This window comes from Apodemus sylvaticus, chromosome 14, assembly GCF_947179515.1.
Source record: "Apodemus sylvaticus chromosome 14, mApoSyl1.1, whole genome shotgun sequence".
In the NCBI taxonomy this organism is placed as follows: domain Eukaryota; kingdom Metazoa; phylum Chordata; class Mammalia; order Rodentia; family Muridae; genus Apodemus; species Apodemus sylvaticus.
The window spans coordinates 42,925,524-42,948,163 of NC_067485.1; the positions used below are offsets into that span (position 1 = coordinate 42,925,524).

The following is a 22,640-nucleotide window of genomic DNA, read 5'->3' on the forward strand; positions in this document are numbered from 1 at the left end:
AGCTGGAGCTCCCATTAGAGAGAGCACTCAATGTCTGGATTCTATAGGGAGGAGCCACTGGGGGAGGGCAGCCCAGCTGCTGGGCTGGGAAGTTCAGGGATGGGGGCCGGGTGTGCCAGGAGGGATGCTGGAAGAACCAGGAGTCCAGGTCTGCTTTGATAGGTAAAATATGTACCTCAGTCCCTTGACCAGGGTCTGAAATGGCCACCTATGGTCCCTATGAATTCTGAGTCCTTTTCCCTTTCCTGCCTCTAAGCACTTCTCCAATTTGTGAATCTAGCACTTTCTCCATGAGTCATAGTTTTAGCTTTGGTCCCTTAACCTAAACAATATGCCTCAAAACTCCTAAAGTTTATTTTACCAATAAGTTTCTATGGAAGATCAATATTTTAGTATATAATTTGTACTGTACTAAGCGTATAATTTATATGTTGTGCTAAGAGTTATAGCATCATGTATTTAGCCATTAAAACAAGCCCACAAGGCAAATGCTATTAGTCTCATACAGCTAAAATCCAACAAAACAAAAAACAAACAAAATGCTTCTAAATAACTTGTCTAGCCTCAAATGTTTTGTTTATTTTATTTTTTGTTTTTTTGTTTTTTTTTTTTTGTTTTTTTTTTTGAGACTGGATCTCACTTTGTAGCTCAGGCTACCCTGGAACTCCCTGTGTATCACAGCAATCCTATTTCAGACTCTATAGTTCAGGAGCTACAGGTGTGTGCCACCCATGCCTGGTTCCCTTCAGCGTCGTAATGGCACCGCTTCAAGCCACAGTGACTGGTCCCTACAGTAACAAGTCCCTACAGTACACTGCAGTTCAACAATGTGTGTTGAATGATGCCTCACTCCGCTCTCAGAGGCCACTTCTGAACACCTTCATTTCTCCTTCCCTGGCACCACAGTATGTGTCCATCGCATCCCATCAAAAAGGTGCCAGCACTGACACTTCTTTCAACCCTAAACATGGACAGCCCTTTCCAGAAAACCCCTTGAGACATTACGTTTGAAAGGTGAGTCAAACTGAAAAGAATGTTTTCGTGAGTTTGACAAACAAACGGAAAGGCAGCGAGCCGTGGACAGGAGAGACAGTTCCCAGTTTCTTTCTGTCTGATCTCCGACACTCTCCCCATCCCAGCCCCTCCCTCTACAGCTCACAGGCTGGAGCCCCGCTGAGATCTGCCGGGCGTGCGGGGCGGGGCAGGAGGACGCCTGCCGGTTGTTTCCTAGAGCCTGACGTCTAGGCTGCAAACTGCTTGGCGACCCCAAGGAGCCTTGCCCACCGGTACCTCGGGGAAGTGGACCGACGAGTCGGGAAATACTGCTAGGCGATTTTACCCCCCGTCAGCACCATGGACAACGCACGCGGACAAACTCAAGCTCGTCTGGACGCTGCCTGCTTCTGGCAGATCTGGCAGCGCTTTGACAAGGAAGGTGAGTACCTTTGGTCTTTTGAGCACTTAGCATAGAACACAGAGGGAAATGGCATTTCTCCTAAGCACCTTTCCCTGTAAGAAAAGTTGGCTCCTGCGTGCCTGATAAAGTACACTCAGCACATGCTTCTGAAAAATTCTGCGTGTACTGAGGACTGTCCTGCTTCCCAACCTGTGGCTGTGTGAGTGACGAGGCACCATTAATATATTAACAACCATCATCACATACATATTCCAGGCTCTTGGGCTGAAACTCGGCTATCTGTGGTGCTTTGTAAATGTGACAGTTTTTCTTTAGTGACTGTCATGTTACCCAGGAGTATGAATTTTAGCAACGTGCAGATTTATGTCCCTTTACTTCAAAACACATTCTTGACAATAAAACAGATCTGTTTGCCATTTGGCCTTATCTATTGGTAATTAGACACACACACACACACACACACACACATACACACACACACACACACACACACACACTGTCTGAAACATATACTTACACACAAAAGCTAGGATTTAGTATTTACCCCTCTCAAGATATTAGCAGACAGATACTGAAGTAACAACAACAACAACAACAACAACAACAAAGTGTGAGGGTTACAGAGATGGCTCAGCCACTAACATTATATACTGCTCTTGCAGAAGACTCAGGTTTGGTTCCAGTGCATATGTTGGGTGACTCCTGACCACCTGAACTCAACTCTAGGAAACCTTATCCTAACTTCTGGTCTCTAACAGCACCTACACCGATGTGCACCCCACCCCCAACCCCTACACATACTCACATTCACTTAATTAAAATAAAATACAAACCTTTTAAAAATAGGAAATATAAAACTGAGACCAAACCCAAATCTAAATAGCAAGGCATGGTGGCACAGGCCTGTGATCCTAGCAATTGGGAGGTAGAAGCAGGAGGATCAGGAAGTCTAAGTCCTCCTCAGTTTCATATAAAGTTTGAGGCTAGCCTGGGCTCTATGTGACACTGCTTCAAGCCTCATACCTATAATATTCTTTTAGACAAATATTGTCACATTTATTCTATATTAGTGACTATTATTTATGTTTGTTTTTCTTGCATTAGAAAAAGGTTACATAAGAGAGACAGAGCTGGATGCCTTCTTTGATCATTTGCTGGTGCAATCTGGCACTGAGGTAAGTACTCATAATTCAGAGCGTTCCAGTATGTGTCTCTCAGCAAAATACAAGTATCAGAGTCTTCTGCTGATTTGAACCCATAATTCCGTTTGCCCTCGTTTTTTCTTCGCTTGTAACATCTCTCTGTCTCCTAGCAACATAAAGAGATTTAGGCAGGTTTTATCATAGGTACCATCACATTAGGCATGCTGGCCACTGATTTTCATCGAAACATCTGTCATGCAGTTAGACTGCCTACCTTTTGTGGACTCAATCAACTCTAATTTCAATGTTTCCTTGGTTACATCTCTGCTAATGGATTTCAGCAAGAAGGGGGGGGGTAACTCGTAGATTGAAAGCACAAAGGCATAGAGAAGATATTATGAGTTTTAAGGTTCTGTGTTCACACATGACAAACAAACCATTTAAAAATCATTTCCCTATGATCTGTTTGATTAAAAGAGGTTGTAGATTTCTCATGAACTGCTAAACCAGAATAAAACCAGTATCCTTAGGGTCAGATATAAATGTAAAGCAGTTTACTCAGATGGTAAAACTAGCATAGAGAGATGTGGACTTTTTTCTAGAAGGTTCTTCTACCACAGGAGAGGGGGGAAAGTAGCATAGAGACACAAAAGGGCAAGCCAGCCTGTGATGTTCAAAATGGAGAGAATTCCTTTGGATGGGTGGTCATCTCAGGAGGACAGGCTCCCGGACTGCTGTGTTTACATGAACTGTTTATCTCTGGATTTCCTGGAGGAACATGAAGGGTTACACAGTCCTGTGCTGGAACCATGGCCATGGGCATGGATTCTCTATCTGCAAAGAGTTAGGGACAACCAGCTTAGAAATGAACGCAAAGCCAAGCCAAGCCACCTCTTGGTCTCCCTGTGTTGGCCTCTCATGTTTTGTGCCTCTTTTGCCTCTCATTGCTCTGCCCACTTCTGTTCTAGACCTGTCGGTGTTTATTATTGTGTTCCTATCTCTCGGTGTCTCTTTATGATCTTGGTGTACCGCCCCCCCCCCGGGCTTCTCCCACCCCCGTTTCTTCAGCCCTCTTCTGGCTTTCTATTCTTCCACTGTGCTTTTCAGTTTTCTTTTGTCTCTTTTATCCCCCAAGTCTGTTCTTTCTCCTTTTCCACCTCCTTCCTGTGTCTCAGTCTCTATTCTATTTCTACTCTTTATTTTTTACTAAAGATTTCCTCTTCTCAACTCTCGGTCTCTTTTTCTTTCAATCTCAGTGTCTCTTTCCTTGTTGCTCAGTCTCTCTGCTCCTCTGTCTCTCTGTCTCTCTGTATTTCTCTGTCTCGCTCTATCTCTCTGCCTCTATCTCTGTCTCTGTCTCTCTCTCCAGTCAAAGGGTAGCAGGTGAGAGGCATAGATCTGTGCACTCCTTCTGTTTTTTGCTCAGATTCTGCATCTTCTCTCCCGCCTTCATTATTGTCTTCATGTGAACCATGGGTCAGGCTGAGGAGGAATCCTCCAGCAGAGGCTTCTATTACTACTTCATCACACTCTCCCAAGCCAGCAACCCACTCCAAAACCTCTGAACTCGAATCTCTAAATGCTCAGGCTATGGTTTTGCAGGAACCTATGATTCAGAAAACATTTACTCAACTGTGGGTAGGAGATAAGCACACAGAGGAAGATAGGGTCATTTAAAGCTTCTGGGCTCTAAGACAGGATGCTCTTTTCCAAAAAGAGACATCACTGATACCCCAGAGAAAGGATTTTGATGGCTGGGGTAGCTCCACTGTTATAGTGCCTGCCTAACATGTATAAATCTGAGCGTTTTATGTCTTGTGCTGTATAAGTCAGGGATGGCAGCAAATACTTGGAATCTCAGCACTTGGGAGATAGAGGCAGTGGGATCAGCAGTTCAAAGTCATCTTCAGCTACATAGCATAACAAGTTAGAGTCAGCTTGAGCTACATGAGACCATTTCTCAAATAAATCACACACACACACACACACACACACACACACACACACACACACAGTGTTCATTTATTCTGAGAGAAGGAGTCTAAGGTTTCTAACAGTGAGCTGTATGCTCATCAGTCACTGAGCACTCAGAATGTGTGCAGCTGCTTCTTCCTTAAAGCCTCTGACAGGGCAGGACTGCTGGGACCATCAGCGGTTGCTACTCCAACCTCACTCTTCTGCATGGTGATGATCTGGAATTGAGCAATCTGATGAGGGGAGGGAAGGGGAGGAAATGAAGAAGGGACAGACACATGTACTGAAAAGCTGCAGCCATGTGGGCTGTGTACAGTCTCATGGTATCCAGTCCTGGTTATGTCGTGCTAATCCAACTCTTAGCGTTTTCATTGTGTCCAGCACAGGGGAGGAGCTGGTCTCAGTAGAAGGTGTCTGTATGCGAGCAGTGTCGGGGGATAAATGCTAACACTGGGAGAGGGAAGCTGTGGCTGCTAGGATTTTTACAAACTGCTGGGGACCAGAAAGCATGGGTTTGCGATATTCGAGGCAGGGCATGAATGAGTACTCTGCAGTTTTTAAAGCACGGTGTGGAGGAGTTTGCTTCTGTGTTTACTTTCTCTGCCCCAGCCATGAAGATGGTACCCACTCATGCTTCTGTGATACTTTGTTATTCCATGAAAAAAAATATGTGACAAAGGCAATTTAAAGAAGGTAGGGTTGATTTCAAGTCTTGATTTAAGGACACAGTTCAGCATGCTGGGGAAGGTCTGGTTGGCCTACGATGTTGCTGGTCACATTGTGTATCCATGGCCACAAAGCATCGAGAAATGTGTGTTGGTACTCAGCTCACTTCATTTTGATTTAGTGCCAGACCCCAGCTCTTAGGGTGGTGCCATCTACATTCAGGGCTGGGGGTGGGGACACCCATCCTTAGTTAAACTTTTCTAGAAACACCGTCACAAACTTGCTCAAAGGTTTGTCTCCAAACTCCATCCGCTTCACAACTAAGATTGTCTTTCACAATCTCCAATCTGAAGTCCTCTGTAAAAACAGCAAGTGCTGTTAATGGCTGAGCTATTTCTTTAGCTCCATAACTCCAGGTGCCTATAGTAAGATTCCCTGGGAACACCTCACAGACTGACTCAGTAATGTGTGTCAAGTTTCTAGGTATTCCTTAATCCAGTCATGCTGGCACCTAACAGAACCACCATCTCCCAGACAAACAGATGGCCTGTAGCCTGGGACCAGCAATCCACTGAAACACTCTGGTTCTGGATGTTAATGTCTGCAGGGTGTGAATAAGCACCTCTTACTCTTCCTATTTCACAGGGAGCCAGCAGGAGCTGTTGATGAGCCTACGGTGCTCATGTTCTCGTGACGATGCTGTCTCCTTGGGCTCTTTTCTTCCTCTGCCTTTCATACGCAGCCCCTTTGCCTAACCTCACCAATGGGTAACTGAAGATACATTTCTTAATCATGCAAAACCTCTAAGGTCGAAAACAAACTATGGCAATTTTCAATTTGTGAGAGCAAGTTTTCCAAGTCCCAGTCTTTGGAGATTACCATAAGCCCTGTCCTCACTGTACTGGTTCTGAGAGGCACACAGGAAGGGAAAGGGGCTAGCTGACAGTCACCTCAGGGGCCCACAATATTTTCTCAGTGTGACACAAATAATCCAGCCACTGCTTCCTGTTTTGTCACCAGAGGCTTTGGTCTCAGCTCACTAATATCCGCTCCCACATTTTTCATTTGATGTGAACTCACACAGGAGCATATTCAATTTAGAACAAGACCTTTCGCTAGTCCCCGTTTATAATCCTCAAATGAATATATTTGGTTGATGTCTTGACAGAGTCAATCTGTCCCAGTCCTCTTATTTTAATCATTTAACCATTATTTTAATCATTCTAAATATAAAACTAAAGCCATCAGCCTGGCAGATGGCTTTGGTGTGGCTACAGCACACAAATCCATTTGATTAATAGGTTGTCTTGATAAAAATACTAGTGGTTCTTCTTTGGCTTAAAATTTAAAATAACTGCTATTTTATTTGATGTTTAGTTTATTCTAACAAAGCGTTTTGGTTTTGGCAGAGTCTTATCTCTGTGAAGCTTATTCCAAATGAAATTTATCTGCGCTTGCACGTAGACACTTGATGAGACATTGATTTACTTGTTTCTTTCTCATGCATACATTTCATTGAGTTTTTATGTTTGACTCTCCTCCTTCCAAAAGTAACAAGTAAGAAACAATGTGACACAACTCCATTTAGTTTTTTAATTTTATTTATTTTATGTGTATCAGTGTTTGGCCTGCATGTATATATACCAGTGTCCTCTCAGAAGAGTGGGCCAGATCCTCTACAACTGGAGTTACAGATTGTTATGAGACCATGTGGATACTAGGGAACCTAACTGAAGTCCTCTGTGAAAACAGCAAGTTCTGTTAATGACTGAGCAATAGCTCCATTTTTATACATGTTGATAAATTTGCTCATGAATTAAGAGGTAAATGGAAGAGGTAAATATTGTTCAACTGACACAAAACCCAATGGATCCCATATTTCTCATGTTCACTCTTGTCCTAGAGGCATGGGGACAGGCCATGATCTTAGCTTTAAGGAGCTTCCTGCAGAATGGAATGTTTTTCTATGATCTTAGAGGATCCCATAGCTCAAATCATCAGTTAAGAGCATTTCCTACCTTGTTTATAACACAGTATCAATCACACACTCGGTATCTTCTTCCTGCTATTAGTGAGACAGGAGTCCCCTGAAGGGGCTATGTTCTTGAAGCGATGTCTGGGTCTTCTTCCCTAGCATAAAGTTGATTCTATTGACCAAAGTACCTGGACTTCCAAGGATGGGCTTTGAATCTTCAGGGACTTCTACAGGTTAGAGCTAAGCAAGCATGACTGTGGCTGCCTGAGTTCAAAGATAGCAAGGAATGAGGTCCAGCCAAAATTGTAAATGTAAAAATGATATCAATTTTCTTGGTAATTTGACTACATGGTTCTACAATGTGAATTTTGTAGATGACAATGTCTTGTCACATGTCGAAAGGATGGACACACTTGAGAATCATGTTCAACTGATTGTTGAACCTCTCTTGAGAAAACAATGTCAAATCAAGTCATCAAATTGTCTCTGGATTGTTTGAATTTCTTGTTTAGAAACCATCTGATTCTAGGCTTTAATCAAGTTGCTGAACAGCTTCTATTCTATCAGATGTAACAACGTTACTTCAGGGAAGCACAAGAGTAGACTCTACACATGGCCATGTTAGTCTGACTCTGCAGGGCCCAACTTCTCAAAGCATCCTTTCTTCCTGCTTTGAAGTGGACAGAAGGAAACAGCAGGCTTCCGAACCCTGAGACAACGGTGCCTCAGACACTCTGATCATTTTCTCCTCCACTGTTCTGAGTTGCCAAGACTGATGTGGAAGAAACATAGACTTGATTGAAAGTAGCAACAGGCAATGGTCATGAATTGGGTTTTCCTCTTGTCACATCTTAAGATGAGAAGGGGATTTGGTGTTGCTCTCCAACCTAGTTTTACACGATTGGAAACAGGTGCCACATGAACAGACCAGCTGAGGGGACCGGTGCCCAGGACAAAGGGGCACTGCTCAGAGGCCAGTCAAGTAAAAACAAAAACACAAACCACAGCCAACACAACACACAAACACACACTAATACACATAGATATACATCCACTCACACACACTAAAACACACACACACTTATATACACACACACATACATGTATATACACTTTCTCTCTCTTTCTCTCTCACACACATACACTTACACACTAACACATATATATACCACTCACATGCACTAAAACACACATGTACACACACATACACACACACACACACACAAACACACACACACACATACCTTCAAAGGAGGAAATATCAGGAATCTGGGAGTGAAGCCAAGGGCTACAAGGTCAGAGACATTCTCCTGTCTCCCATAGCTGTCGTGAAGACTTGGTGAGCTGCTTTTTATGGAAGAGCCTAGCTTTATGCTCATCTCCGGTTTGTTACTCCCCAAATTTTATTTCCCTGCAATCTTCTATGTTCTGAACTCCATCTAGCCAGTTTCCCTTCCTACCATGTCCAGCTCCTCACCATTGTGGACACCTCTTAAAGAGAAGCCCAGTGGAAGGAAAATCAGAACAAAGATGCCCTCTGGCAACCAGTGTTGGAGGGCATAGACCAGGCCTGTCTTGCTACCATGTTCTGGGGGCTGGCATTACGTGTGGCAAGAATGTGGGGTGTTCAATAGAAATCAGTGTGCCTTGGGTTTGTATTGGAGGCCAAATCTGGGTTGGGCTACCTTGTTTTGGGGTATCTCGTTTTGGATGAGACAGGAATAATTCCAGACTTCTTTTTTATTTGAAGACTTTTATTTCCCGGTATTGTCTACAATTCTCTAGCATCACAAATGCAAAGGGTGGCATCTGTGTTAGTCCAAGGCCAACAAACAGCTTCCCTGGACATATGGAGATGAGTGAGGTTTCCAGGGGGCCCTCCAGAAGCTGAGTCAACCTAACCACAGAACCAGCATGGTTGGCAGCCATTCAGGTCACACCCCTTTTAGGCCCTGGTAATTCATACCTGATGACTTGGAGCCTTCTGAGAGTGATGCTAAGGAGAAATAATTTAGCATAAATTCCAACACCTATGGACTCAGGATTGCACAATGTTTGGATCACCTCTACCTCAGCTCTTGCATGCCAATCCTTTCTTCACTGCTAATTATATGTTGTATTCCCTGCACTAACCTTGACCTCTCTAGAGAAGATGATTGAAGAGAAACAGGTGTGCAGGAAATACATGGGAGGGAGCTGGGATACTTTCAGTAACTCAGCATCTACTTTATCTCTTTGTATTCCTTTTTAATTATTTAACTTTGAGGAGCCCTCAAAGCTGGACTGTTTAGTTAAAAAAAAAAAAGGAAAACCTCTGAATTCTTGGAAAGAACTCTTATATATTAATTATAGCCCACTCCTTCCTTTCACCCAAATAGATGATATTTAAACATGTTCTTTTAATACCCACTGTAGTCTCTAAGCTTCTTTGACATCTAGTTTACTAAGGGAGAATATTGATAGGGGGCTGGTTGATGAAGAAATGTCTGTCACTGCTCTGTCTTGTGGAAAAGACAAAAATCGTTAACTGGTTAGAGCAACATGGTAATCAAGTCGCATGCTTCGAATTCTTGGGATGGTGGTGGCTTTAACACAACTATACATGGTTTGTTTCAGGACACTCTTATGGAAGAAAATGTGCAGAAAGTGAAAGAACAGTTGATGACCAGGCACGACATCTCTAAGGAAGGCCGCATTCCGATGAAAGAGGTAGTTCCACGTCTACACCTTGTGCTCTTACATTCATGAGCAGCCATCTCCTTTTAAAGATAATAGAAGCCAGAGGGTAATTCATATCTGATATCCCATCATTCAGGATGCTGAGGCAGGAGGACTGCTGTCACTTCAAAACCAACCTAGGCTACTGAGTGAGTTCCAGGCCAGCCTGGGTGACAACAAGCTCAAAACAACAAAACTACCAAGAACAGCAACATCTTGCAGTCAACTGAGAAATCAGATTTTTTTTGCAAAGCTGTTGGATTAGAAAATATTTTTGAAATAATCTTTCTTTTGCTATCCACTTAATAGTAAAGAATCTTTCTACCTCCCATTCATTTATGAAATTGGGTCTCATTTAGCCCAGGCTAGCTTGGAACTTAACGTGTAGCTGAGGATGTAGTCCTTTAAACTCTGGACCTTTCTTCTTCCTCCTTAAGTACAGGGATTACAGGTGTGTGTAACTGAACACAGCTGTATGATTCTTTCTTTCTTTCTTTCTTTCTTTCTTTCTTTCTTTCTTTCTTTCTTTCTTTCTTTCTTTCTTTCTTTTCTTCATTTTATTTTTTTTATTTTCTATATTCTTTGTTTACATTCCAGATGATTTTCCCTTTCCTGGTTCCCCCCTCCCCATAAGTCCCATATGCCCTCTTCCCTCTGCCTGTTCTCCAATCAACCCCCTCCCACTTCTCTGTTCTGGTAATCCCCTACAATGCTGCATCAAGCCTTTCTAGGACCAGGGCCCTCTCCCTCCTTCTTCTTGGGAATGATTTGATATGTTAATTGTGTCTTGGGTATTCTGAATGATTCTTTCATTTTCAGTAGATTATCCAACATTCACACCTGTCCTGTTCTTGGAGGGTTCCTCATCCAACATTTGTCTGTATATCATGTCATGCAAATTGAATCTTGACAATCAGAAAACATTTATTGAGCATGAATTTAAACCCCAGTATCAGCTCCTAGGGTAGGGTGAAGAGAGCTCTCCCTGAAGATCATTGAAAACAAAACAGGTTGAGTGTGGTTGTGCTCAATGTCAATACCAGCACTAGGGAGACAGAAGCAAGCAGATCTCTAAGTTGAGGCCAGGGTGGCCCACAGAGAGAGTTCCAGGACAGACAGGCTATTTCAAAACAAACAAACAAACAAACAAACACCAAAAGGCCAATCAAACAAAAATAAACAATCAAACAAAGAGCAAAACAGAGGCTAAGTGTGTAGCTCCTGCTTCCAGGTGTAGAGCCCCGAGTTTGATCCCCAACAAGGCAATGAACAAACACATGTCAGAACATTTTTATTTACCTTAATCCCTTTTATTAAACAACGACTAAAGCAGTTACTGCCTTGACCACGCAGTGCCTACTTCCCACAGTCCTTATCTCAGCGGATTATTTCTCTTCCCTTTAGAAACCAGTTTACTGTTCAGAAAGCCTTTCCACCTACAGTCTGTAGATGGTAGAACATATTAAATGATAAATGAACTCATCACCAATACCATTGTTGCTGTTATTTTCTTTCATGAGCTATCATGAAGCTATCATTCGCTTCATTTCATGAGCTAATGGATACATGGTTCTTTCTGAAAGAACCACTAGTTAACGAATGGTTGTTGAGGGCTTAGAGTTGCGAGCTGAGCGCTCCATCCCGGGAGGTCTGAATATGTCTCCTGTGTATGTACAGTAATGCTTTACTTCTCAATGGACACTGGCCAGAGCCCCTGACTGTTTCTCTTTGTTTCCTATAGCTTGCCAGTATGTTCTTATCTGAGGATGAAAATTTCCTCCTGTTCTTTCGCCTGGAAACTCCCTTGGATAACAGTGTGGAGTTTATGCAGGTGAGTACTTGCTGTCTCCATGGAGAAAGAGGGCGGGGCAGCCATCCATTCCTCTGTCTGGTCCCTAAGAGAGAGGTATGCCCAGAGGACAAGGCCAAGCAAGCAAGCCTCCAAGAGAGCTTATTTATTCCTCCTTCTATTGGACTGCTCCTGAGCTGGAGGCTTCTTTATCTGGGGCCAGGGGAAGACAGGGTGGGTTGAAAGAATGGAACGAGAGACCCAGGAGGCTGCAGAAGGGGTCTGTGGAGCCTGGAGAAGCTGAGCCCCTTCTAAAGACCCAGCACAGTCAAAACGGAATTTGTTGGAGTGTTGGTCCAGGCAGGGGACCTTGTACTGAGTAAATGCTAAAGACAGTATTGATAGCTCATCTGGCCTCACAGCCCCTCGGATACCCACAGCCTCAGCCTCTGGAGAGTGACTACTCCATTAGTGAAGAATGCCACGGAAGTACAGCTCAGAGTTTGTCCAGGCCACAGCTGTAGAGTCGTGACAGCCCCACATCCTGGTTCACCCCTAGAATCATTGCCATAGTTTAGCATCCTTTGAACGATTGTTTATCCTGGCGTTAAACTACGTAAACATGGGCTTAGAAAACTCATAGGACTTATCTGAATGGAGCGCCAATATATTCCAGTAATCCAAGACATTCAAGATAAAATAATTATATTTTTAAAGGACTAAAAGTGGTAAGAAGACTATATAAAAGCAGGGTGAAGTGAGAAAGTATTCAGATAGCTGCTGAAGTTCATAGGCCTGAGCTGTGGAATGTCATGGGAAGCAACTGCTTTTTAAGAGTCTCTTCCTTTTGACTGAATGACTTGGCATCTTGTGAGTGTGGCCCCATAACATGGACTCATCTACAGAAGCGTCAGGAAAAAATCCACTGCTGAGCACTGCAGTACTAAAGAGCAAATCTTTATAGAAAACGACAGAGGAGGTTTAGTATAACATTAAGTATCTCCCTTGATTGCTTATCTACCTCCTTTCCTCCCTCCTTCCCTCCCTGTCCGTCCGTCTATCTATCCATCCATCCATCCATCCATCCATCCATCCATCCATCCATCCCTCTATCTATCCCTCTCTCTCTCTCTCTCTCTCTCTCTCTCTCTCTCTCTCTCTCTCTCTCTCTCTCTCTCCATCTAACTAACTTCTATTTGTTGCTTTATCTACGTTTGCAGTGAGGCCTCTCACTGGACAAGGAGCCCCAGGTCTTCCTCTCTCCACCTCTCAGTGCTGGGATTACAGATTTGTGACGTCACATGCAGATTTTTCACATAGGTGCTAGGGCCCTGAAGCCAGTGGGTCAATACAGCAAGCACTGTGCCCACCGAGCCATCCTCTAAGGCCCCACTTTTTTTTTGTATCTTAAATGTCCTTCTTTGTGTTCTTCCTATTTCATAGGGTGTAACCTTTCCTGTGAGTCTGTTGTCAATATGCGTGTTCTCTTTGCCTGGGCATCTTTTTATTTTGTGTTCTTACAGACTGGTGTATTGAATATTCACATAAAATCTTCAGTCTTCCAGTGGCTCAGATGCAATAATATTATAACATCATTAAATGGAGACAGCTTGGAGACAAACATTGTAAAAATCTGTGTTTCTTAAAATTACTTGACATTTTCACCATTAAGGAATACTTACATATAAAATTTAGACTATGGATCACATAGACTTTGTAAGCCTGACTAAATCAATCACAAAGACTGAAAAAAGCGACATTTCTGATGAGTTCTCTCATTAAATAGTAGTATCCTAGGACCAGTGTTTCTCATTACCCGTGCAGGGTCTATAATCTGATTTTTTCTAGAAACTAAGACCCTGGTAGTTGATATATTTGTTATTCTCCTGATGCTAAATCTGTCTAGCAAATCTCTAACAAAACAAAGACAAGATGTCCAACAAAAGCAAATTAAGAAAGGATTTACTATGTTTTACAGTTGGATTGTACAGTCCATCATATCGAGGAAAAGCATAGTGGTGGGCGGAAGGCAGCTGATCACACTGGTCTGCAGGTAGAGATCTACCCAGGAGGTGGAGACAGATGGATGTGTGCTCAGCTGACTCTTGTCAGTTTATTTAGTTGGGACTGTCAGTGAGATGGTCCTCCTCACACTCATGGTGTTTCTTCCCTTCCCTATTAAACCTGTCTGGAAAGACTCTCATACATAGGACAAGTGTATCTCTTAGGTGATTCTAAAGTACTGAAGTTGGCAATGAAGATTAATAAGCACGCTTGATACCAGACACCTCGAGTATGATGGAAGGATAATTTTGTCTACTAAAAAAATCAAAGCAAAAGCAAACCCCCAAAACCCTCATGGTGCTTTTCATCACGTGCCTCCATGGAATAATCAGAAGTGGTCAAAGTAACAGCACTAGTGTCGCTCACAGGTGTTCAGTTGTTGTCTTCCAGTTCAGTATACAGTTACATCTTCAGTTCATCAGCACTGGCCTCAAACATCAGGAGGGATGGCTTGCCACTCGGAAACATCAGTGGCCATTTATCCCTCCTATTTGGAGTCAGGGCCACACTGCAAGAGTCCTTAGGAAACTTCCCACTGGGTGTGTGTTCTCTTGGTCATTGGTTTTAAGTTTTCCTGAGACAGAATCTCTATGTAGCCCACCCAGGCCTTGAACTTGTAAACCCCCTGCCTCATTCTCCAAAGCTCTGGGAGTTTAAGCATGAGCCATCAGCGCCAATGCTTGTTTTATTTTCATTCTGGCAGGGTCATGCTGTGTAGCCCGGCAGTGCTAGGATTACATGAGCAACCTTATCGTGTTCTTATTTTCTTAGCATTTGTATTCCCCACCTTCACCCCACCCCCAAAATCTCATCTTCTCACCAAGATATTACTCTTCAGAGTTTTAGTTGTAAATAGGTAACAAACACATTTTCCACTTTGTGGGTCTCAGATTTGTCTCCCAGGAGGGCAGGTCTCTGAGTAAGCCTCCTTGTGTGGGCCGAGCTTAGCATACATGCCAAGGATACATTTTGTTTGTTTCTTTGTCTTGTGGGTCTCAGAACTTCTCTCATGGTCTTGACAGCTCAGCTCTATATTTAAAGCAGTATTTATGTAGTATCTTGCATTTTGGGTTTTTTTTTTTTAATGCAGAGAAAATATTTCTGCTTTCTATACCGTCCTCAATAGAAGTCTCTCAGGATTCTATTTTGAGTTTTCTAGTGAAGGCTTTGTCCACTTGAGTGATCTCAGAGATGCATCTGCATCTCTGCTGACTTCTACCCAAACACACTACAGCCAGGGTTGATCTCCATGAAAAATGTTTATTTGTATCCAATTGGGGACAATTTTCAGATGCTGAATCACAGCAACCCAGTATAAGTTTCCCTCTGGAACACTTGAGGATGTTCAGTGTTATGTTTTGAAAGTAGGAGGTCCTTCCTGGACTCATATATTTGAACACTTGCTTCTTGTTGACGACATTGTTCAGGACGTGGATCCTGACTCTTGGAAATAAGCCTGTCCCTACTTTTTATCCATTCTCTGCTTCCTGACTGCAGATACAATGAAACCAGCTACTTTGAGCTCATATAGCCAACCATCTCCACCATGATGAACGGTGTTCTCTCAGACCATGAGCCAAAATAAACCCTCCATTGGGCTGCTTCTTGTTAGATAACAAGAAGGTAGGTAGCTAAGATTTGAGATGAATGGCTTTTGTGTGTTTCAGATTTGGCGCAAATATGATGCGGACAGCAGTGGCTTCATATCAGCTGCTGAGCTTTGCGTGAGTATCGATGGGAAGTAACCCTGGGTGAAGGGTTGGTTTGGTCATCTTTAGAATACATACGTATGTATGTATATATGTATGTATGTAAGTATGTATGTATATACGTATGTATGTATGTATTTCTGCGGACCCAAAACATGCAACTTTTAATTTGTTTCTTAAAAAAAAACCAGCCTTACTGGAGGAAATAAATTGCTGTAAAGATTTAAAAAATAAGCTGGCAAGTAATGGCTGTAATGGCGTAAGCCTAATGTTCTGAGTTCAGTACTTGGAACCACGTAAAGGTGAAAGGAAAGAAACAACTCTACAAAGTTGTCTTCTGACTTCTACATAGTGCTGTCTATCTTACATGTTATATGCATGTGTATGCATACGTTCATACACAAATGTGCATACACAAATGTGCATACACACATGTGCATACACACATGTGCATACACACATGCACACACACATACACAGCACAATACAAACATAAGCAAAACTTTAAAATCCAATAAACAAATGGGGAAACAATAAAGGTTTGGAAAGGGCTTGCCATGCTGCTGTCTCTGGGAGAGAGGCGAATGAAGCTTTTAGGATGTGTTTTGTATTTGGTATTCCTCTCTGGCTTCCAAGAGTATCTCTCAGTGGCAAGCCTGCACTCTAATACTTAATGCTCATTTGACATTTTATTTCCTCCATGAAACAAGTTGCAATCCCCATCCCTAGAGAAAAGACCTTAAACATGTTTATATCTTATTTGCTCACCGTGTTCAGTTTCACTCTTCTCTTGGTGGCACAGAACTTTCTCCGAGACCTTTTCCTCCACCACAAAAAGATCATTTCCGAGGCGGAACTGGAAGAGTATACTAGCACCATGGTGAGTGAAAGAGTGTGGGCCCTGTGGGAGAGCCTGCCTGTGTCTCCTCATTTCCCCAGGAAACATTTATAGATAGATGGCTACATGGGAAGAGCCTGGCTCTGGAGCAGCGGCTAAAACTGAGCTGTTGTAGCCTCTTTCTTGGAAAGAGATGCACGCATTTGAGAAAGAAGGCTTTTCAGCTGTCTTTGAAGAGACCAGGAATGTCCAGGAAATACTAGTTTTTTTTTTTTTAAGCACCTTGCTAGCAAACTCAATGGTCATTAAGGTGACACAGAAACAAGTAACCATGGACTTATACCATCAGGACATGACATGGATATGGTCAGTCTCTCATCACCTGGGTGAGTCTACTCATTTGAGCTCATGGCCTTAGAGCAGAGAAGACTCAGATGGGGATGTGCAGGTAGTGCCAGACAAAGGGAGCTGTTGGCTGTGAAGCACTCTGCATTTCATGGAGAACACATGGGTCCTCAGTGGTTAGCTCTCAATGCAGTTCATGTCATTATCGTATACTCTTCTTAAGGCATTCTTGACGCAGATGACCATGAGATGATTCAGTGCCAAGGTCCTTGCAAACTTAGTAGACAGGAAAAATTGTGTCTGGTGGGCTCCTCATCACTCCAGTGTTCACTCAATGCTCTCTACAGCTTGTGTTGAATTGCCCCTGTTGCTGTGCCAACCTCTACCCGTCTCCAGGCCAGTGTTTTTTTCTCACCACATCTGATTTCTTAATCATTAAGCAAGTGATTTACAGGTGTAGTCTTAGTTGTGTACTGTAGGAGTGTCACATTCATTTTATATTTTTAATTTAATGCTTTTTAGAGTTTCATACCTGAGTACTATATCCACTTCACTGTTTAAAAACAACAGTGTCTATGTTACATTTACATACAAAGAATTCTTGAGCAGAGTTTATGAGGAGTTGGAACATATCCAACTGAGAACAATATGTAGGTTTTTATTAAAATGTGGGCTATTGGCCACACCCAGACTTGTGCGTGCGTGTGTGTGTGTGTGTGTGTGTGTGTGTGTGTGTGTGTGTGTGTGTGTGTGTTGGGTATATGCGTGTGAAGTAAAGGGATGGTCAGCCTCAGGTGTCATAAAAATGGGGATGTCTCCCTAACCTGAGGTTCATTGGTTAGCTGGCGAAACTGGTTGACAAGTGATCCTCAGGGATCCTCAAGTTTGTCTTCCCATTGCTGGGACTACCCGCAGGCTACCACCAGTCTATTTTAAATGGTAGGCACTTGGAATTAAACTCAGTTCCTATGTCTGCAGAAGCTCTTCACCTGCTGATCCATCTCCCCAGCCCCATATATAGGCTTTTAATTGTGTTGTTCAAATACTGAAACTCATTTTAAAGATAGAAAATCTGTTTCTTAGCCAAAGGCACCATAAAGCTAAACTTCCTGGATGTCAGCCCTGGCTGCCTCCAGAATCTCACTCTGGACTCTGGCCACTCTGAGTGCTGGCTCAGGAACGAGTCTTCCAGAGAAAAATGGAAGCTAATTTGACCATGATGGCTTCTAAGTAAGAAAAGATAATGTCTAAGAGAGAACGAAATCCCAGGCCAGGATGCCAAGGAGGCATTTTGGCCTCTTAAAGGCTATTTGTTCTAACTGAATGCAGGATGTTGTTGGGAATCCCAGGTTGACATGAGCTCAGCACTGAAGGGAGCAGGGATCGCCCAGGAGCAGGATGCAGTGGTCCTTGTTCAAGAGCCTCCGAGATCCTCTGACCTAAGCTCCGGTGAAGCTCTGTCATGGAATAGACATGGAAGGGAATTAATTTGCATTTTTCAGGCGGCCAGACTAGAAGGCCTTGAGCATATTTTAAACATCAGTTGAACAGAATGTTAGCCTGTCTGTTGTTATCTCAATTTAATTAATTTGTAAAACATGAACTACACAATGAATACATTTACATTTAAATCTCTAGCAGCTTTCTAGCATTTCTTCCAGCTTGAAGCTGTTTGAGTAGGGGGCTTCTGTCCACCTCCAGCTGTCAATTCTGATCTTCACTTTCTGCTTCCTAATATAGCTCAGCTATTTTTTTTTCTACTTTTCGGTCTCTAGTTCTTGTTCATCCTTCAAGATTCAGGTAGATGCTATCTTGCCCTAGGAAATCTTCACAACTTCCTTTCGTAATGAGCACCAGTACCATTCTCTAGCCTGTTGTGCATGTCACCACCTTAACACCATACTCATTCGCTTAAGTCATCCCTTAACAGATACTGTTAAGTGCTTATAGTGCCCCAGGCATGAGTCTAATCGCTGGGGCTTCAACAGGGAGTAAACAGGCAGCACACAATACATGCAATAAATAATAAATCATACTGCATGACAGAAAATGAGAGAAAATATAGAGATGGGTATGCCAGCGTGGTAGAGAATTGAGGGTGTCCTAGTCTCTTCTATGTTGCTGTGATAATTCATCACTGTGGGGCAATCAAGGCAGGGATTCTAAAATACTCGTCACATCACATTACATCATACACCACATCACATCACATCACACCACACCACACCACACCACACCACACCACACCACACCACACCACATCACATCACATCACATCACATCACATCACATCACATCACATCACATCACATCAAGGGCAGAGAGAAAAGACTATGCCCACTTGTTAGTCTTTGCTTAGCTTGCTTTCTCAACTCTTATATAGGCTAGAGTCCCCCATGTAAGGAATGGTACTACCCACTGTGGGCTGTGTCTTTTCACCTCAACTAACTTAAGATAATACCCCATAGACATGTCTCAGGCTAGCCAAAATGTAGATAATTGTCACTATGACTTTTCCCAGTCAATTCTAGGTTGTACCAAGTTGACAATTAAAGCTACCTATCACATCCTTATGGCTTACATCTTATCTCCAAGTCCCTGCCCCCACAGGAGTCTGACACTCTTGAGGCTACCTTCTGTAAACTGAACTGAATTTTCAGTTGTTACCCAAGTTGTTCAGCTGTGACTGAACCAAGATAGAGTAAGTAATGATTCTCTTGGGGATCCTCCTAGTTCTCTTGCTTGTGTTCCTCATGACCTTGCATAATTCACATGGGGGATACTTTATTAAGCATGGTCCAGTGTTTAAAATTTTTCCTTTACCTTAAACTTAATGCTCCAGGGCCCAGTAGACAGGGTACCTGGCAGAGCCAAAACTCACTATTTATGGCTTTTTCTGAGGTCCTTTACTTCAGAAAGATTCTCAAGCAGCCTGAGCACTTGTTATGAACCATGATGACTCCCTAGGGCTGGGCTGGCTAGAAAGAGAGGGATAAGTACATGTCCTGGTCAACCAGGACTCATATCACATTGTTCATTTCCTTGAATGAGTCTGAGGTCTTCCCTTTGGACTGTGTGTGTAATGCCCAGAGTCAAATTGCAATGAGCAGAGGAGCAATGTTGACAGAGATGTAACACTATGAGGGGCATATGTGATGTAAAGGGGAGAGAGAAAGGGAGGTATAGTATTGACATAGGAACTAGATAAGATACAGTGAATCCATCCACAGCAGCAGGCCTTGTGACATCATTGTATTAACTTACTCTGTCTTCTATGCCCATCTTCCAATGAATGAATTACTTAGTATCCCCACAGGAGTCATGCTTGCCTTCAGATAATTCTAGTTTGTATCAGTCCCCAAGCATTAAAGGCTCTCCTGGTCACACTCATCTGAACATTCAGGCCTCTTCTAATATTTATTATCCTATTGAATGGCAAGAACCTTAGGAATGGCATTAGGGTGTTAAAGTCCCCCTTTCCTCAGTGATCATATAGACCTCAAAATGTCTCAGAAGATGACCTCTCCCACTGAGGGATGTCACTTGGAGGGATGTTTCCCCTGTGTTTACATTTGATACGGCTAATCAGTTCATGAAAACATGTGAGTTCTGTCCCTGACAAATGTTTGGGGAGGAGTTGCAAGGAAAGATGTAGTAGCCCCTGCCTCAGCCTTCAAACCTTCGTCAGGAGAATCTGGAGAGGCAGGAGAAAGGACCAGAAGCTCTCTGGTCATTCATGTCATTCCTACTGTGAATGTCACCAACACAGAGCATCAACCCGTAAGAGTTTAAGCTTTCTGCCCACCCTTCAGTGCTAGTGGTCCCTAATCCCGAGTTTAGGAAACTGTCTACCTACCGAGGGCTGAGAGATTCCCTTGGAGTGCATCATATTTCTGCTGCTTTAATGACTTCTTATTAAGCAATGAACACAAATCATTGCAAAGCTGCACTGAAGATTTTCTTTGGAGGTTTAGCATGAAATGCTTTCTTTAAAAGCTGTAACCTACAGGATGAAGCCAAATTGACCCTATGAGGATGGTTGCATTTGACTGCTGTGTGAAGCATGGCTAACAAATGTACTGAGGGTGAACAGCCAGTCGGAAAAGACAGGCTCAGACATGTACACCACGCCCTGTCCCAATCTTAATTAATGTTCTGAAGGAGGAAGGGAAAGAAGGATGCTACCAGCTCCAGGCAGGAGGAGAGAACGTCTATCTAGATAGGATGTCATTAGGCGGTATTTAATCTTGCTATGTGCAAGCGAATGACTCTGGGAGTTACTATTTCAAAACAGCACATGAAGTTCCAACACTTTGATAGAGAAAATTCTATGAGGTTAAGTTGGCCTTATGACTGGTATGAAGTCAGTCCAGTCCAAGGCCTGTCTGGACTCATTTGTGGGATATTTTCTCTTTCTATGTCTGCTCTCCACATGCTGATGATGCTAACTAGTTTTAAATGCAAGAGAATGCCTGAAAGCCTTAGCTTCTGTCTCTGACTCAAACCCTTCTTTTGAGCTTCTTGGATGAGAACACATGGCTATATGTCTCCACTCTCATACATCTCAAATGTAGCAGGTCCAAAGCTGACATTCTGACTGTCTCACAGACTTCCTTCATTTTGGTTGATGTGTCAAGGCAATCAGTCTTTTTTTTTTCTTATTGGGTATTTTCTTTATTTACATTTCCAATGTTTTCCCCTTTCCAGGTCTCCCCTTCAGACACCCTCTATCCTATCCCCCATCCCCCTGCCTCTATGAGGGTGCTCCCCCACCCGCCCACCCACTCCCATCTCTCCACCCTGGCATTCCGATACACTCGTGAAGGCAATCACTCTAATTAGCAAATCCTATTGACTGCTACATGTCACTATAACTAAATACTTGAAGCACAGTAATATGTGAAGAAAAGAGGTTTATTTAGCTGACAGGGAGGCTCCTGGTGAGGAAGTCACAGCAGGTGCCTCCTGATGGCAGAATGAGACATAACAGCATGAGACCAGAAGCAGAAGGACAGCCCAAAGCCATGCTTAGTTGACTCACCACAAGTCATTCTTCCTGGAACCAAGTCACACAAGACCTACACCAATCCCTCCAAATGAGCCGTCCACCTCCCCCTGGCTCCTACCTCTTAAACTTTCCCCCATTCAACACTGGTCTACCTCAACATTGTCTCCTTGAGACTAAGCTTCCAGCAAGCATTCTTTTAGGGGGAACTCATAAACTAGCAGCTATATTCAAATCACAGCATGAATCTGGCCATTCCCACCGGGTTCTAAGCCACAAGGATGGGGAACTGAAGAGGTTACCAATGAGTTTTTACGTGAACAGAGTGTAGGTGAGGGGCTGCTGTGAAGGAGGAGGGATGACTCAAAGGCAGCCGCATCACTGAGAAGCCCTCTCTACTGTCGTTTGTGACTCACAAAGCCGCCTTCCTGGAGCTCTCTGACAAGGTCTCCTCTGCAACTTGGTTGGTCTCTGCTTCTTCCAGGCAGCTTGGCTGCTCTAAGAGTCTTTAGGTGGCTCTGCTGGTCTGAGAGTGTCTCTCTGCACTCCCACTGCTTATAGAAACTGGACAGGTTTAGAAAATCTAGTCAATTTCAGGGACTTTTTAAAACTATTGAGTTGTTACTTCCTGAGTTTTAAGGAACTTCCTGCAGAATGGAATGTCTTACCTCCTTTTTAGAACAATCTGAGTCTTAAGGAGCTCTCTTCCAGGATGGAAGGTTTAATCTCAGAGAACATTGTTAAGTAACACAACCTGGGTCATTCTGCACTACCGCCAATTCCACTTTCTAGTAGGTTCACCAGCTAAGTATTGTGCCATGGCTGTGTGTCTTCTGCCTCTGCACAATATCCTCGACCTGGAAATGCATATGACTCTCACTGCTTCTTCTCAATCTTTCAAAAGCTGCCTTCTCCATGAGGGTGCCTGTGATTATGAAAAGGTTCATCACTGCCAACTTACAATCACCTAGGAGGCAAGCCTCTCAGTGTTTGTGGGT

At 43.2% G+C, this 22,640-nt stretch overlaps 1 protein-coding gene across 1 annotated transcript in view; it reads left to right on the forward strand.

Annotated features, from left to right (window-relative positions):
- The first annotated feature begins 1,353 nt into the window (after window positions 1–1,353).
- The window catches only part of Scgn (secretagogin, EF-hand calcium binding protein), a 37,015-nt gene continuing 15,728 nt past the window's right edge, over window positions 1,354–22,640 (forward strand). Inside the window, exons 1-6 of the mRNA XM_052157463.1 lie at window positions 1,354–1,435; window positions 2,522–2,592; window positions 9,791–9,883; window positions 11,634–11,723; window positions 15,413–15,469; window positions 16,257–16,334. Of these exons, the coding sequence (XP_052013423.1) occupies window positions 1,354–1,435; window positions 2,522–2,592; window positions 9,791–9,883; window positions 11,634–11,723; window positions 15,413–15,469; window positions 16,257–16,334 (471 nt within the window). The remainder of the gene's footprint in view (window positions 1,436–2,521; window positions 2,593–9,790; window positions 9,884–11,633; window positions 11,724–15,412; window positions 15,470–16,256; window positions 16,335–22,640) is intronic.